Source organism: Mus caroli, unplaced genomic scaffold (genome assembly GCF_978045245.1).
Source record: "Mus caroli unplaced genomic scaffold, Mus_caroli_1 scaffold_18, whole genome shotgun sequence".
Lineage (NCBI taxonomy): Eukaryota > Metazoa > Chordata > Mammalia > Rodentia > Muridae > Mus > Mus caroli.
In genome coordinates this window covers 15,235,389-15,250,259 of record NW_028227273.1, presented here as the reverse complement: position 1 = coordinate 15,250,259, position 14,871 = coordinate 15,235,389, and the positions used below count along the sequence as shown (strand labels likewise).

Below are 14,871 nucleotides of genomic sequence, written 5' to 3'. Positions count from 1 at the left end.
TTTGCCTGTTGCTCCCTTCCAGCAGATTTCAGTTCCTCTATCACAGTCTCAGCCCCACAACCTGTGTTTGGTTCTTTTTCCTAATGTGCATTTCTTTGTGGACACTCAGTTTGTTTCTTGTGTGATTTTTCTTCTTTTGTCCTTTTTATTCTTTCATTCTTCCCTTAGCTCTTTGATTAAATTTAAGGCTATTGTCTTAAAATCCAAGCTTTAGCTCCTGTGTTTGGAGATGTGTTCTTTTCCTTTAAATTAACTATTTGTTTCTTGTGTGATTTTTCTTCTTTTGTCCTTTTTATTCTTTCATTCTTCCCTTAGCTCTTTGATTAAATTTAAGGCTATTGTCTTAAAATCCAAGCTTTAGCTCCTGTGTTTGGAAATGTGTTCTTTTCCTTTAAATTAACTACTTGTCACCATCTCCTTATATGCTCACGGGTTTTGTTGAAGATTGAGAAGTTGAAAGAGCATCCATGTCTGTGAACTGGCTCCGTGTTTCAGAAGACCCTCAGTGGTCAGCTAAAGTTTGGGGTCTTTTCAAGTCTTCTGGAGCATGGATTTCTTACAGGTCTATGTGCTTATGGACTTGCAGGTTTTCCACTTCTTACCATACACTCAGCTTTCATTTTTCTGAAAGTCTTCTTGGAGGCTTAAACATTCTGTTTTATTCCTCTGCCCACTGCCCTCATTCCTAGATACCCCTGAGTCCACAGTCTCCTTGTTACATCCTTGTGCCACGTTACTGCTTTCACCATCTTTCAACCTTTCCTAGCCCAAAGTTCCAAAGTCCTCCCATTGTCTCCCCCAAAACACATGTTCAGGTCTGTCACAGAAATAGTCCGCTCTCTGGTACCAATTTCTGTCTTAAAGTTTTTATTGCTGTGATAAAACACCATACCCATAGACAACTTGGAAAGAGTTTATTTTGGCTTCCACTTCCGTCTCACAGTCTGTCATCAAAGGAAGTCAGAGGAGGAACCTGGAATCGAGAGCTGATGCAGAAGCCAGTTAAGTGCTGCTTACTAGCTTACTAGCTCCATGGCTTGCTCAGCCTGCTTTACAATACCATCCAGGATGACCAGCCCAGGGATGGCACCAACACCCACAATGAGCTTGGCCTTCCCATGTCTATCGTCATCGAGAGAACAATTCACAGGCCATTCTGGAGGGACTATTTCTCAACTGATGTCCCCTCCTCAAATGACTCTGGCTTGTCAAGTTAACATAAAAGTAGCCAGCATACATGGGTAGGATTAATTTTTAAAAACTAAAGCAGTGGGAGCAACAAAAAATGGCTCAGTCAGAAAACTGCTTGCCACACTAACATGAGTTCAGATCCCCAGCACCCAGTGTAAATGCTAGCACAGCCATCTGTAATCCCAGCTCTGAGGGACTGGAGGCAGGTAGGTCTCAGGCACCCTCTGTACAGCCAGTGTAGCTACTAGGTGAGCTTCGTGTGAAATAATCCACACTGTCTCAAAAAACAAGGTGGAGAGTGACTAAGGGAAATTCATGGTGTCAGCGTCTGGCCTCCACATACCATTCATGTGCACCCCATTGTACATGTGCACATGCACATGTACACATACACCACACACACACACACACACACACACACACACAAGTTAGAACATCATGTTCAACTATAGAAGAATACCTGAACATGTGCTAATATACACATACACATTTTTGAGTGCCTGCTGAGTTCCTGCAGCTTGCTGTGATCTATAACAGCATCTAATGAATGTACTCTGGCTACTTAGTTCTTCTGTTAGTGAACTGTACGTACCACTAAGAAGCATGCATTCTAGTGGAGCTGATTCTGAAAACGTAGCTGACGAACCACATGCAGTGTGGTTATTATTAATTGCATGTTAAAGAGAATATGTGCTTCGAGGGGAAAAAATGTACGCAGAACAAGGAAAGGAAGAAAGATTTAGGATTGTAGAATTGGGTAGAAAGATCTGGGTGGGCCACACGAAGAAAGATGCATTGCTGCAGATGTTAGCCAAGAGTAGAGGTTACGTCTAGGGGAAAGAACATTCTATCAGAGAGAGAGCAGCTAAACGCCTTGAGGCTGACGGGGCCGGTGACTGAGAAGATTGGTCAGAAATTAAGTCACAGAACTATTAGGGTTGGCATGTGCTTGTAACCGCCCAAGTCCTTGTAAGCAGTCAGCTCTTGAAAGGCCAAGAGCTGACTGCTTACAAGGTATAACAATGGGTGCTGTGACATTTTCTAGCACAGAGTGGAATAATTCGACTTGAATTTTCAAAGGATTGCTCTGGTCACTATGTGTAAGTCTAAAGGGAGTTGGTGGTTGTTTCTGCCATCTTAGGTATATTACAGCTAACACTGACACAGAGGAACAGAACTTCCCGTTCCCCAAGGCTCTTAACACACACATAGAGGAGCTAAAGTTGGATGTCCTCCTTCAGAAGGCAGACCATTTGCGGATGAATGAGTCTCACAAAATGGAGAGTTTTGAGCTACTCTGCGACCACAAGGAGAAGGTAAGAGCTGTGTGGCAGCGGTATGTTCACACAGTTTGAAATTTTTATTAAAGTACTACCCTGCTCTTACTGAAACTACAGCACTGTGTTGCAATTCACAGGGAGAAAATAAGGATGCACTTTTATAAAATGAATAACTGATTAAAATTACATTTGAGTTAATCGGGTTTATCTAAGGTCCCAAAAATAGAAACCAACCTGATACAGATTTACTCTGATTTTGTTAACTTGGATATTTAATGTGTGTTTTGTAACATGAAGAATAAAACATTATACCTAAGCATAATGTTTTCTCTGGAAAGAATAAAAAGCTTTTTAGGTTTTCTTTTGTTTTTGTTTTTTAAGACAGGATTTCTCTTATGTGTCCCTGGCTGTCCTAGGACCCGATCTGTGGACCAGCTGGCCCACAGAGTTCCATCCTCCTCTGTCTCCCGGGTGCTGGGATTAAAGGCATGTGCCACCACGCCAGGCTACGTTTCCTGTGTTGCTTTCAATGTAGTATTGGTATCTAAAGCTATTTCTATCAGTAGTCATTCTGCAGTGTTTAATATTGGACTTGAGTTCGTTAGTCTCACCATCACAACTGAAAGAAAGGATATAAGGGCTCATGAGAGCTCGAGGAGATATAAAGTCTCTTTTTTGCCCATGAGCAATATAAACCTAACCTTGGCCAAAAGAAGGTTTAGCAACTTCGATACACTGTGTAAAACCTGTGAACCCAAACTGATCAACACATAATATACAGATATCCTAAAAATCAGACTATAGCCTATGAAGATATGCAAGGATTATCTGTCAATAAAAGTTTTTAAAACGTTTAAAGTATCTACAATTATAATTGAATCATTTAGGTAAAAATTATAATGTACTTCAATTTACAGACACTAGTTAATGCTCAGTAAGCTTTTTATTATGCTGATAGTAGATAACTTACAAAGGATAATAGGAGAGGATACCTGGTCCAGGGGGAATATGTAATTATATCTGTATAATATTAAATGATTTAAGATCCAAATGTAACACTATATTTGGTCATATTTCTTAGCCATAAATATTTGGATTTAAAATGTTAAATATCTATAGTATAAATTCAGTCATCTATAAATACCATTTTACTTGCCTAAATTTTTTTAAGGTACAATGAAAGCAATTATGGTCATTCTGGACAAATGACTGCATTAATCTAGTGTGCAATGCTATCTTTCCAGTTTAGTGAAGAAACAGAGTTTCTGTGGCGCCTGGCCCGAGCCTATGGAGACATGTATGACCTATCTACAAGTACACAAGAAAAGAAGCATTATGCTAATGTTGGTAAGTAATTCGTCAGCACTGGGTGTTCTCAGGTGGCATTGTTTTCCACAATAAGCCATCAGTGGGTTTAATTCAAGCAAAATTGTCTAAGTTAAAGACTCAATCCATTTCAATATACTCTGATAATGAAAAACTGTACACAGCCTCAGAACAAAATGGTCTTCTGGGACTAAAGTGTATGTTCCTTTAAAGCAACTGAGCTAATGATATTAAAGCAGGGAACTGGAGAAACAAAACAAAACAAAGCCCTGATTTCAGTTTTTGAGTTTATGATGTCACAGGAAGCTAAAACACCTGTGCTAGCATTTGAGGTGCAACTATAAGCCACGGAGTGTTGTGGCCTCCAGCTGTACTATCAGTTACACTCACAACTCACTTCCTATGGCATGGTAGGCCAGGAACACATTAAAAATAACCTCTCGATTGTCAGGGATTTCCAAAAGGCAATACCTTAAACTGCCATTTTGCATATATTTGAATTTTTCCACTATCACATTAAAAACCAAGGAGACTGTCAAATTATTGCTGTTGGTTGTTGTATTTATGTTTCACTGGATGCCAGAATGCTTTCTTGTCAAAACTCCTGCATGTCCATCTCTCTGAGCCTCAGGTTTTATTGTCCTTTCTTCCAAAGCTTTCTCTTTTCCCGACTTTTCCATGATAGTATAGGCTATACAGAGAAACTCTGTCTCGAAAACCCAAAATACCAAACCACCCCCCACCCAAAAAAGAAAAGAAAAAAGAAGGAAATAGCAAGTAAGAACTCCTCCCACTCTAGTCTGGCATCTTTATTTCCATGAAGGACAAATGATTGGAATCTGCGGGAGTCTTCCGGATTCCCTTGCTAAGTGTCCTCTCCACCTAACTATTTCCTTTCTGGAAAGCAGTTTTCTGTAGCAAGCCAACTATAAGGCACTATCCATGGGGGAGTTCTAGAAAAGAGATTAATTTCAAGGAAAAGAAAGTTTCAACCAGAGCCTGAAAGGATTTCAATTCATATCTGCTGGGGGGGGGGGGGGGTTAGAGCATATTGATGTGCAAAGTGTTTGACACTTGCTAGCAGTAATGTATCTTTCTCGAGCACTCCTCTTGGGTCTTCTGTTAGCAGACGAGACTAAGAGCACAAAATACAGGAGGAAAACCTCTGACTTTGTTGGGAAGGTGATGCATTCCTATAATAATATATAAAGGGACAAATAGAAATGGGGAGTTATTTTCAGACTACAGGGTGTTAAGTTTGTATAAATAAAAGGAGGAGTCGATAGCAGGAGCTAGAGGTTCATGTAGGGAAATCTTATGGAGATAACCGTTCCCACAGGTAAAATTCTCTAGACTGTTTTTAAATTGAAGGAGAGCTCAAGTGCGTTGTTCTTCCAGCTGTAACTATCAACCTGATGAAACTTAGAGTTGTCTGAGAAGGGACCTCGGCTGAGGGATTCACTAGGTCAGATCTGTGAGCATGTCTGTGGGGATTGTCCTGGTTGATAATTGATGTAAGAGGGCCCAGCCCACTGTGGGTGGGACCAATCCCTGGGCAGATAGTTCCAGACTGAAGAAGAAAGGTAGATAAGCATGGACCTGCAAACAAGCCCTCAGGTGGCATTCCTCCATGCTTTGGTTTCTGCTGCTCTTCCTTGGCTGTGGGTAAGTTCTTTGTTTAGAAGGAGTGTGTGGAATGGCAAGCAGGCCTGCACCTGAGTCCCTGCTTGAGTTTCTGCTGTGACTGGGGACAATGACAGTCTATGATGAGTCCTTCTCAGTCCCTTTCGGTCATGGACATTTGTCACCGTGACAGAATGAAGCTGGAACATGAGTTGATATATGAGACAGAGAAATAGGAAAACGGGATGGCGATCTAGCGGCCAGAGTGCCGCATGGGGTTAAAATGAGAGTTACCCTTAAGAAGAAACTTTACCATGTCACGAGAAGAAGAGGGCACCATTTTCATGCACACAGAAGGAGTGTATTCAAATACTGAAGTAAAGCAAAAAGGATCACTTTTATTTGTACATTTAAGAAATGACCTCAACATGTTAGTGTTCTGGGAACAGTGCTAAAATGAAGTGTGGCGAGAAAGGGTGAGGAGAGATGCAAGAAGGGACCCGTGAGTGTGACCGTGCCACACTAGAGAAATAACTGTATAAAGGACCAGTGACCAACCATCACAGTTCAGTTCTCCAGTAAATATTATTTGGGGGCTTCTACCTCACCTTAGATTGTTTAGTTCCCAAATTAAGAAACACACACACACAAAATCTTTATATTTATAATAAGCCTTTAAGCATCAAAGCTGGGCATATATCAACCCCTTATGCTAGTTTGTTTACTTCTCTGTCAGTAACCTCAAGATTTCACTTGCCATGCTCCACCTTTGCTGCTCCTGCTCCAACAGGCCATGCACTCTTGATCCACCTGCCCCATGGTGCCTTCCTCCTTCCTCCTCTTCTCCCTCTCCTCTGGTCTCTCCTCAGACCCCAATCCCAAGAACTGAAGCCCCACCCACCTCTCCTGCCCAGCTATAGTCATCTTTATCAACTACTGGTTTTAAATTAACAAGCAAGGTTTGCATAACAAAAGGTTGCATACCAGAGAATTCAATCATCTTGAGGCAGCTAGACCTTGGGATTCAGAATTTAGCATTACAATACATAGCAACACACCAAACCTCTGCATTACCCCCTTTTGTCTAAATAACAATAAACAACATAGAGTGGAACAGTTATAAAACAATAATGACAATTATTAGGAAAGAGTTAAATTTAAAAGCCTGTGTTTATATTTGGCAATTTAGATAAAGTATTCTATCATCTTTCCTATCTTGGTGAGTTTAGAGTTTTAGATCTAAATCATTTTCTATCCTAATTTGTAATAACATCCTAAAATCATCTTCTTAGACTTGGTACATCTTCTTAAATCCTAACCATCTTAAACTTATATTAAGACTATGACTATCTAGTCTCCGACCCCATCAGAGACCTGAGAAGGAATAAATATTACTTTAGTATGTAGGAAGTGCAGGGTCACAGCTTCCAAAAGTTATACAAATGACAGAGTCAGTTGACTGCCTGGACAGTCCCCAATATTCTCTAAAACATTGGAGCATCGTCTTCAGTCTTCTGGCCCAGAAAATCTGACAGGTCTTTTGTGAAGCAGGAATTATGATGGACCTGTTTATCCTGTCTTGGAAGAGCTTGGCAGTTGAGTTCCTTGTGTCTGTCCTTCTTGGACAGCATTCTGTCTGCAGATGAACTCAGGCAATTTTCTTTGCTGTGATTGAAGCGACTCCATATGGGGGGTTCTTCGATGCTCATCATCTTTGAAAATGAAAAGTGAGGTACTCTCAGACATGTCTCAATGTCAAAGGGGCCTTAAATTAATAATAAAAAATCTTTAAATTCCATATTCTACTGGTCCCTGAGATTTTTGATAACTATCTATCTATTCATAGCATACCTAAACAACATGGCCATGACAACTTACTAGAGGCAGGGAAACAATACCTGCGTCTAGTTGTCTAATTGTCTGATCAACCCAGGATGCATATTTCTGTGGTAATCCAGACTTGTATCTCACATGACCAGCAACTTGCATTTCTCAATCATCCCTAACAGTTTGCAGTAGCAGCTATTAAAAGGACTGGGACTAAACCTTGTATTTTTAAATGAATTGCATAGGCATAATACGTATACAAGAGTTGAAGCATACATACCTTATGTTATAACAAAACTAACCTTAAATTTTGTATCAATATACAAAGACTTACAACAATGAAAACCTTAAGTCTGTATCAATATCTGAACATATCCATATCAATGTAAACAAAAATAACCTCACTTGAGAATAGCAATAGCTCTAAGTTGAAGAATAGATTCAGTAATCTACCCTTTTATTCTATTATTTCTATATGATAATTCTGTTTCCCCCTTTTTCTTCTCAATCCCCTTCCCTTTATCTAAGAAAGAAAGAAGGATAGAGAAAAGGAAAGCCAGAAATCCCTGAGTCTAAGCTCTATATTTCGTTTCCTTTGTCCAGGACCATAACTATTTGTAACCATCCCCTTGAATGACAATATACCTAAAACTCATAAAATGGCCAAAACTGCCCACCCCATCCTAAGGAAATGGGACAGACCATGGTCTCCTGAAATTGCTTCCTGCTGACTTGGGGCAAAGAATTCTTTTGTGGGTGGGGAGGAGCAAAGGAAATTGGGAAAATGTTTAAGTCAAAAGAAAGTAGCTGGCATCATGTGTTGTCCAATCTCTATGCCCTGAGAAAGTTCAGGCCCAAGTGAGGTCCTGGCTGGATCAGTCTGTAAGGTTGGACAAACCAAGGTGCTCTGGAGTCAGCAGCCCTCCCTGAGGCTGTTTAGAAAGCAAGTCTCGCACAATGTGGGGCAGGATCAGTTGTCCCAGCATCCTCCAGGGTTGACCTCACGAGTGCTGTTTCCTCCATTGTCATTTTCCGAAAACATAATTCCTCATAAGTAATACATAGTTCAGTACCAACAATTCATGGAATGTGCAAGGTGCATAGTTTAGCCAAAGATGACCTTCTACTCTCCATCTGAGAGATGACAGACTTCTGTCTTTCTTTCTGAACTAGTCGATTACATGACCAAACTGTAAGATAAGATTCCATTCATGCCATCTGAAAGGATGGTATGTAATAATAAGTCATGAAAATTCTGTAGCCAGCAAGATTTAACACTATTCCAGCTAAGCTGAAGTTCCAGTTGAAGTCAGTCTCAGAGTTGTTACAATAGAGGGCTTAGTTTTGTACATTACTGGTTCATTTAGTTCTTTTGATTTTCTTCTTCCTTTCTACAGCCAAGATTTTCAGGAGGTCTCCCACTCTCAAGTCTGATTTTTATCAGTTTGAATGAAATCCAAAGACTTTCCCCACCTTTTATGTTAACACAAATACAAAGTCTCTCTCCAACATAACATACCTCTTCTCTAACAGTTAGAAGGCATCCTTAGTATAGAGGGACCCAATCTAGCAGCCCTGTTTTTATCCAGATCCACTCCATTTTGTCCATTTTGACCTCTCTCAAAGAAATGTGCAACATCACCACTACCACTGAGTATATAACCCTTTTCATTGTGATAATTCAAAACAAGATTGTATGGAGTCCAAATATCCTCCTCTACAATGACAGACATTTATTATTTCTTATTGAGAAAGGTTTTCTCTGTGTAGCCTGGGGTGACTCAGATTCGTTCTGTAGATCAGACTAACCTCAAACTCACAAGGAGCCTATCTGTCTCTGTCTTTGTTTCCCAAGCATGGGAATCAAAAGCATGAATTTATTTATTTAGTACCTTCGTACCCTTGAAAACATTTATATCAGTTTTTGTCTCCTTCTCTGTTCTTTGGAGGTTACCTTTTATGTGGCTATACCTATCCCTCCCGTTTTCCTTCCATTTTCCTCTTTTAATTGAACATTCTTCCCTTCCCGGTGTTCAACTTTATTTCAACTGCTTTCAGGCAGAGCGTGCCTGCTCGGAGGTCTTGGCCTGGGTTGTGTATTTCACACTAGGCTGAGCTGCCGTCAATTCTCCCGTGGGAGTCTTCCAAGGAGCTACTTTCCACGCGTTCAGGGTAGCATGACGCCCTTCCTCAAAGGGGATAGCAAGCCCCGGTCTGTGCCGTTTTAAACTAGACCAGTCTGTCAGTGTGTCCTGTTGGGTAAAATGATGGGGTATCACATTTAGACCTTAATTGGCATTGATCCCGTATCTTTTTACATTTAAAACAGTATCACATCGACTCCAGGACATGTATATTCATTTGATTTATTTATCTCCTCTGGCAAAACACATTTGTATTCTGTATTGCCGAGTTGATCATTAACCTGCAATACAGTTAGCAAGCTTAACAGCATTATTTTTGTTCTGTCCAATGGTCTTAGGATTCCTTAGTTGGACGCTTTTCTTCTCTGGAAAGATAAAAGCAAACAGCCTTGTCCTAACCCTAATTCTGGGTCTTACATTGACTAGCAAAATAGATCTTTCCCGGGGGTGCAGGGGGTCCTCCGGGGGGTGCAGGGGGTCCTCCGGGGGGTGCAGGGGGTCCTTTTTGGCAACAGAAAAACCATTATCTTTTAAATTGAAATTATAACCCTTATGTGGCTAAATATACCTGCATTGCCCTTTCCCTTTATATAAAACTAAGACTGACATGCATTCATGTCAGTCCTTACTAAGGACATTTCTACTTATTTTTAAGCAAAAACTTAGATAGTACCTTTGAGAAAAACAGTGTGTCACTTTGGACCTTAGACTTCCTTTGAAATCAGCTTTATCTTATCAGCAGGGAGTCCCACCCTGACTTCACTGTGTAGACCACGATGGTCTAAAACCTACAGAGATCTGCCGCCTGACTCTGTCTGCTGTGTGCCGGGATTAAAGGCATACGCCACAGCCACCCTGCTCAAATATTTCACCTCAATTTCAAATCCTTATAACTCTTTAATTCGTAAAACAACAAATTTGAACTGTACTGACATTCTGAATTTACTTAAAATCTTTTTTAAAAATCTCCTATGTTTTAGTAATGCCAAATAATAAAAATCTCCTTGCTGATAAACTGAGGATAATAATTTAAGGGCTCCATTTATTCCCTGAACCCATTCTTGTCGTGACTGAGCAGGCCAGGTCCCTGGCCGGTCCCCGCCCTTCACACACGCTGTGCTCTCTTGACATTGCTCTAATCGATCTGGTTACCTGCTTATGGATTTGCTGTGCAGTGAGGTCTTTGGGCCCTGGAAGTCATGGACCAGCTCTAATGTGATGCCTTATCCCCACATGTTCACACCATACAGCAGCTAATAAGCGTTCAGCACGCGATGTTTGAATTGATTACAAGCACCGTCTTGGAAGCTGGTAAACCGTAGATCAAGAAGCCGACTCGCAGAGCAAGCAACTGACCCTGGGGCTGAATGACCTCATCTGACAAGCACAAGGGGGACAAACACTTTCCACCTCAGGACCCGACTTAGGAGCCACTGCCTTGACTGGAGACTCTACTTCCTACCCACTCCTATAATGACACTAAACTTCTGTCTCTCTGTCTTTCAGGAAAAACTTTAGGAGAGAGAGCTATTACCAGAGCGCCCATGAATGGACACTGCCATCTGTGGTAAGCGTGCGGGGTCCCTGCAGCCCTACCTCCCCAGTATACATGCCTCTCTCCACACCGCAGGGTGTCCTTTTTTTTATTAGATATTTTCTTTATTTACATTTCAAATTTTATCCCCTTTTTTGGTTTCACCCCTGAACCCCACCCCCAGTCCCCTCCCTCTTCATCCTGCTCACCAACCCACTCACTTCTGCTTCCTAGTCCTGGCATTCCCCTACACTGGGGCACAGGACCAAGGGCCTCTCCTCCCACTGATGACCAACAAGGCCATCCTCTGCTACATATGCGGCTGGAGCCATGAGTCCCTCCATGTGTACTCTTTGGTTGGTGGTTTAGCTCTGGGAGCTCTGAGGATACTGGTTGGTTCATACTGTTGTTCCTCCTATGGGGCTGCAAACCCCTTCAGCTCCATGGGTACTTTCTCTAGCTCTTCCATTGGGAACTCTGTGCTCAGTCCAATGGTTGGCTGAGAGCATCCACCTCTGTATTTGTCAGGCACTAGCAGAGCCTCTCAGGAGACAGCTATATCAGGCTCCTGACAGCAAGATCTTGTTGGCATCTGTAATAGTGTCTTGGTTTGGTGGTTATATATGGGCTGGATCCTCAGGTGGGGCAGTCTATGGATGGTCATTCCATCAGTCTCTGCTCCATACTTTGTAACTCCTCCCATGAGTATTTTGTTCCCCCTTCTGAGAAGGACTGAAGCATCCACACTTGGTCTTCCTTCTTGAGTTTCGTGTGTTTTGCAAATTGTATCTTGGATATTCTGAGCTTCTGGGCTAATATCCACTCATCAGTGAGTGTATACCATGTGTGTTCTTTTTTGATTGGGTTGCCTCACTCAGGATGATATTTTCTAGTTCCATCCATTTGCCTAAGAATTTCATAAATTTAACACATTGCCGCACTGAACTGACCAGCCACGGTTCCTTGCTCACTTGCAGAAAAAGACAGTGGGTAGTGCTGCAGCTGTCATGGATACATTTGTTCTCACATATTTCTCCTTAGATTATGTTCTAAATCTGAGTAGTTCCTGAGAACCTAACAAGTCTCATGCCTTTGAGGATAAACTATAATTAAATCTAATTAGATATAGGTTTTTGAAAACATATTCTAAAGTTATGACATGTTTCTGAGCAAAATGTGGGACCAGTGTTCCAAAGGTTGGAAGTGAGGGGTCATTTTCTTTAAGCTGATGAGTAACAGGAAACAAATTCCACAGGTCAAGGGAAATCCAGTCTGTGACTTAGGATCACCAAACCGGGGACAAACTTAGGTGACATAGGATGGGGAACTTTGGAGCAAAAGAGGAAAGCCACTTCCTGGCTCTGGCTGGTTGCTTTTTTTTTTTTAAGGGATGTGTCCTCCTTCTACACTGAAAAAAAAGCAAAGAAAAATATATTGTTCTAAATTATCTTTCCTTTTATTTGTCGGTCAGTTTTATATTTTTAGATTCCTAGTTGTTGCCACCACCTCAGGCTTTGTTTCTCTCCCAGGCTAAATGAACATGCAGTTACCCTAGATACAGCAGAAAATTAACTTATGGTCATTTCTTGAATGTAGGTGTCTTAGTTGGGGTTTTATTGCTGTGGACAGACACCATGACCAAGGCTACTCTTATAAGGACAACATTTAATTTGGGGCTGGCTTAAAGTTTCAGAGGTTCAGTCCATTGTCATCAAGGTGGGAGCATGGCAGGGTCCAGGCAGGCATGGTGCAGAAGGAGCTGAGAGGTCTACATCTTCATCTGAAGGCTGCTAGCAGAATACTGGCTTCCAGGCAGCTAGTGTGAGAGTCTTAAAGCCACTGCCCACTTGACATGCTTCGTCCAGCAAGAGCACACCTCTAAATAGTGCCACTCCCTGGGCCAAGCATATACAAACCACCATAGTAGCTTTTCATAAATTTACCCTCTCCGGGGCTATTTTGTTTCTTTAGGGATATCCCTAGGCAAAATCTATCTAAAACAGCTATCTTTTCGCTGTTCCCAAGATCCCTAACAGCAAAACTGTCTGTCTATTCTGTCATCAGCAGGGGGCGCTCCATTCACAAGGACTTGCTTTAACCTTCCGAACAAAATCCAGTAGTTTTTGTGTACTCCAACTTCTAAGAGACACGTGCCAAAATGTGAAGTGAGCTTTAGGAGCTAGAACATGTGACTCGCTCTTCCGCACGCCATACATTGGTGGAAGCCCCTTGAAGAGGCTACTTCAGAGTGGGAAGGCAGCTCTCACTTTGGTGCTTCAGTTAAGGCCGGAGGAGGGGGCGATGGAGAGGTGAACTCGCTGATACAGACTTAAAAGATCACTGCAATGTGTAGGGCGTCTTGGGTTTTATATCTCTACTTAGCTTGCCTAGATCATCTTGTATACTTTAAAACTGGCATGCGTGATAAAGCACTTTTGTTCCTTCACTTTGAGGAGTACTTGAAACGAGTTTGTACTGAGAAAGCTATCCTCTCTCTTCATCTTTGAAACTGGGTGCCTGGGACCTGGTCAGCCAGATCAGGGTGCAAACAAACACTCGTGTTTCCCCTTTAACTGAATTCCTCTTCTCCTCCCTACGCCCCCTTCTGAGGTCTTCCTCTCACTTCCACTCCCTCTTCTTCCTCTTGGCCTTTCTCTGCTCTTCCGTCTGTCCAGCAGTCCTCTGGACCCATGAGCAATCACATGAGAAATATACACAGTCTTCAGTGAGGCCCTTTATCAATGTGAGTTCTCAGTTTTCACAGAGAATATCGGATCTTCTCTGCCGGCTCTGTAGTACCTGAGCCCTGGCTTGCTACAGTAGTCAGCACTTAAGTCCCCCTCAGTATGCTGCCCACCCCGCCTTCCCTTAACCTCCTCCACTCCCTCTTTCCATTTTTGTTGTAAATCTAATACCTTGATTATGACAACAGGACTTAATTCGCAGAATAAGTTAAATCATCACAAAGTAATGATCCAATTATTTCACGTGATTTTTTTTTAATTCACTATCAATTTTTTAAAATGTTAAGATCAATTCAACTGGTGGAAATTTAATAAATTTTAATGTCAGTTTAACATTCACTCTCAAAATGTATTCTCTCTACTCAATAGAAAGCCCTTCAATCAATCAAATATTAAAACTTATTGTGGCAATGAATGAAAGAGAATCTTAAGCTTTGACTTGTGAAATAACACGTGGACAAACTGATCTCATAGCTAGCCCTGTTGCATGCAATTTTAAAATGTATGCAGTTGCAGGTGCCGGCAGCAGTCCCACCCAGCCCCCAACAGCTAACTTTGTCAAACCTCTAATGACCGAGCTGCAGCTGTCTTTCTCCTATCCACCTGAGTGCAGCAGACAGCTTCAATATTTTAAAACCAGCCAACTGCTGGGTGGGCGAAGATTTTCTTATATCATCCTTCTTAGCTTCTGCAGCCACCACAGGCTACAAGCTATCGGTCCCCAAGAGTTCCATGCTCCACAGCCTCATGCGAATTCCTCTCCTCTCTCTCTCCTCCTCTTCTTCCTGGGATCCAGAAATCCCTCTTTATCCTTCACTCACCGATTCGCTTCTGCCATCTTTATCGACCAGTTAAAATGGGGAGAAGGTTCACATGGACTCACCAAAGTGTGTGACCAACTTCTCATCATGAAGAATCAGAATTGACATCAAAATACAAACAGCACCAGGGAGATCCACAACACCTCACAGTGCTGAGGGACAATCTTACTCTTCTGGAAGTCTTTCAGGGTAAATTAAGGAATTAATAAAACTTTTCTCATTCAGTCAACAAGAATGGCAAACTGTGCTGTGAAGGCTAAATCCACTCATCTGTTTTACAAAACAAATATTCATTGGATAGCTGGGGTTATAGGTCAGCTTGGGAAAAACTTCCCTACAGTACCTTTAAGACTACAGAAGCATTCTGTAAGATTCTGTTGC

At 41.7% G+C, this 14,871-nt stretch overlaps 1 protein-coding gene across 13 annotated transcripts in view; it reads left to right on the top strand.

The window, feature by feature from the left end:
- Rmdn2 (regulator of microtubule dynamics 2) overlaps positions 1-14,871 on the top strand; it is a 75,521-nt gene that overhangs the window by 31,640 nt on the left and 29,010 nt on the right. For all 13 annotated transcript variants that reach the window (XM_021149420.3, XM_029471456.2, XM_029471454.2 and 10 more), the window contains 3 exons: positions 2,333-2,507; positions 3,716-3,818; positions 10,898-10,958. In XM_021149420.3, the coding sequence (XP_021005079.1) occupies positions 2,333-2,507; positions 3,716-3,818; positions 10,898-10,958 (339 nt within the window). The remainder of the gene's footprint in view (positions 1-2,332; positions 2,508-3,715; positions 3,819-10,897; positions 10,959-14,871) is intronic.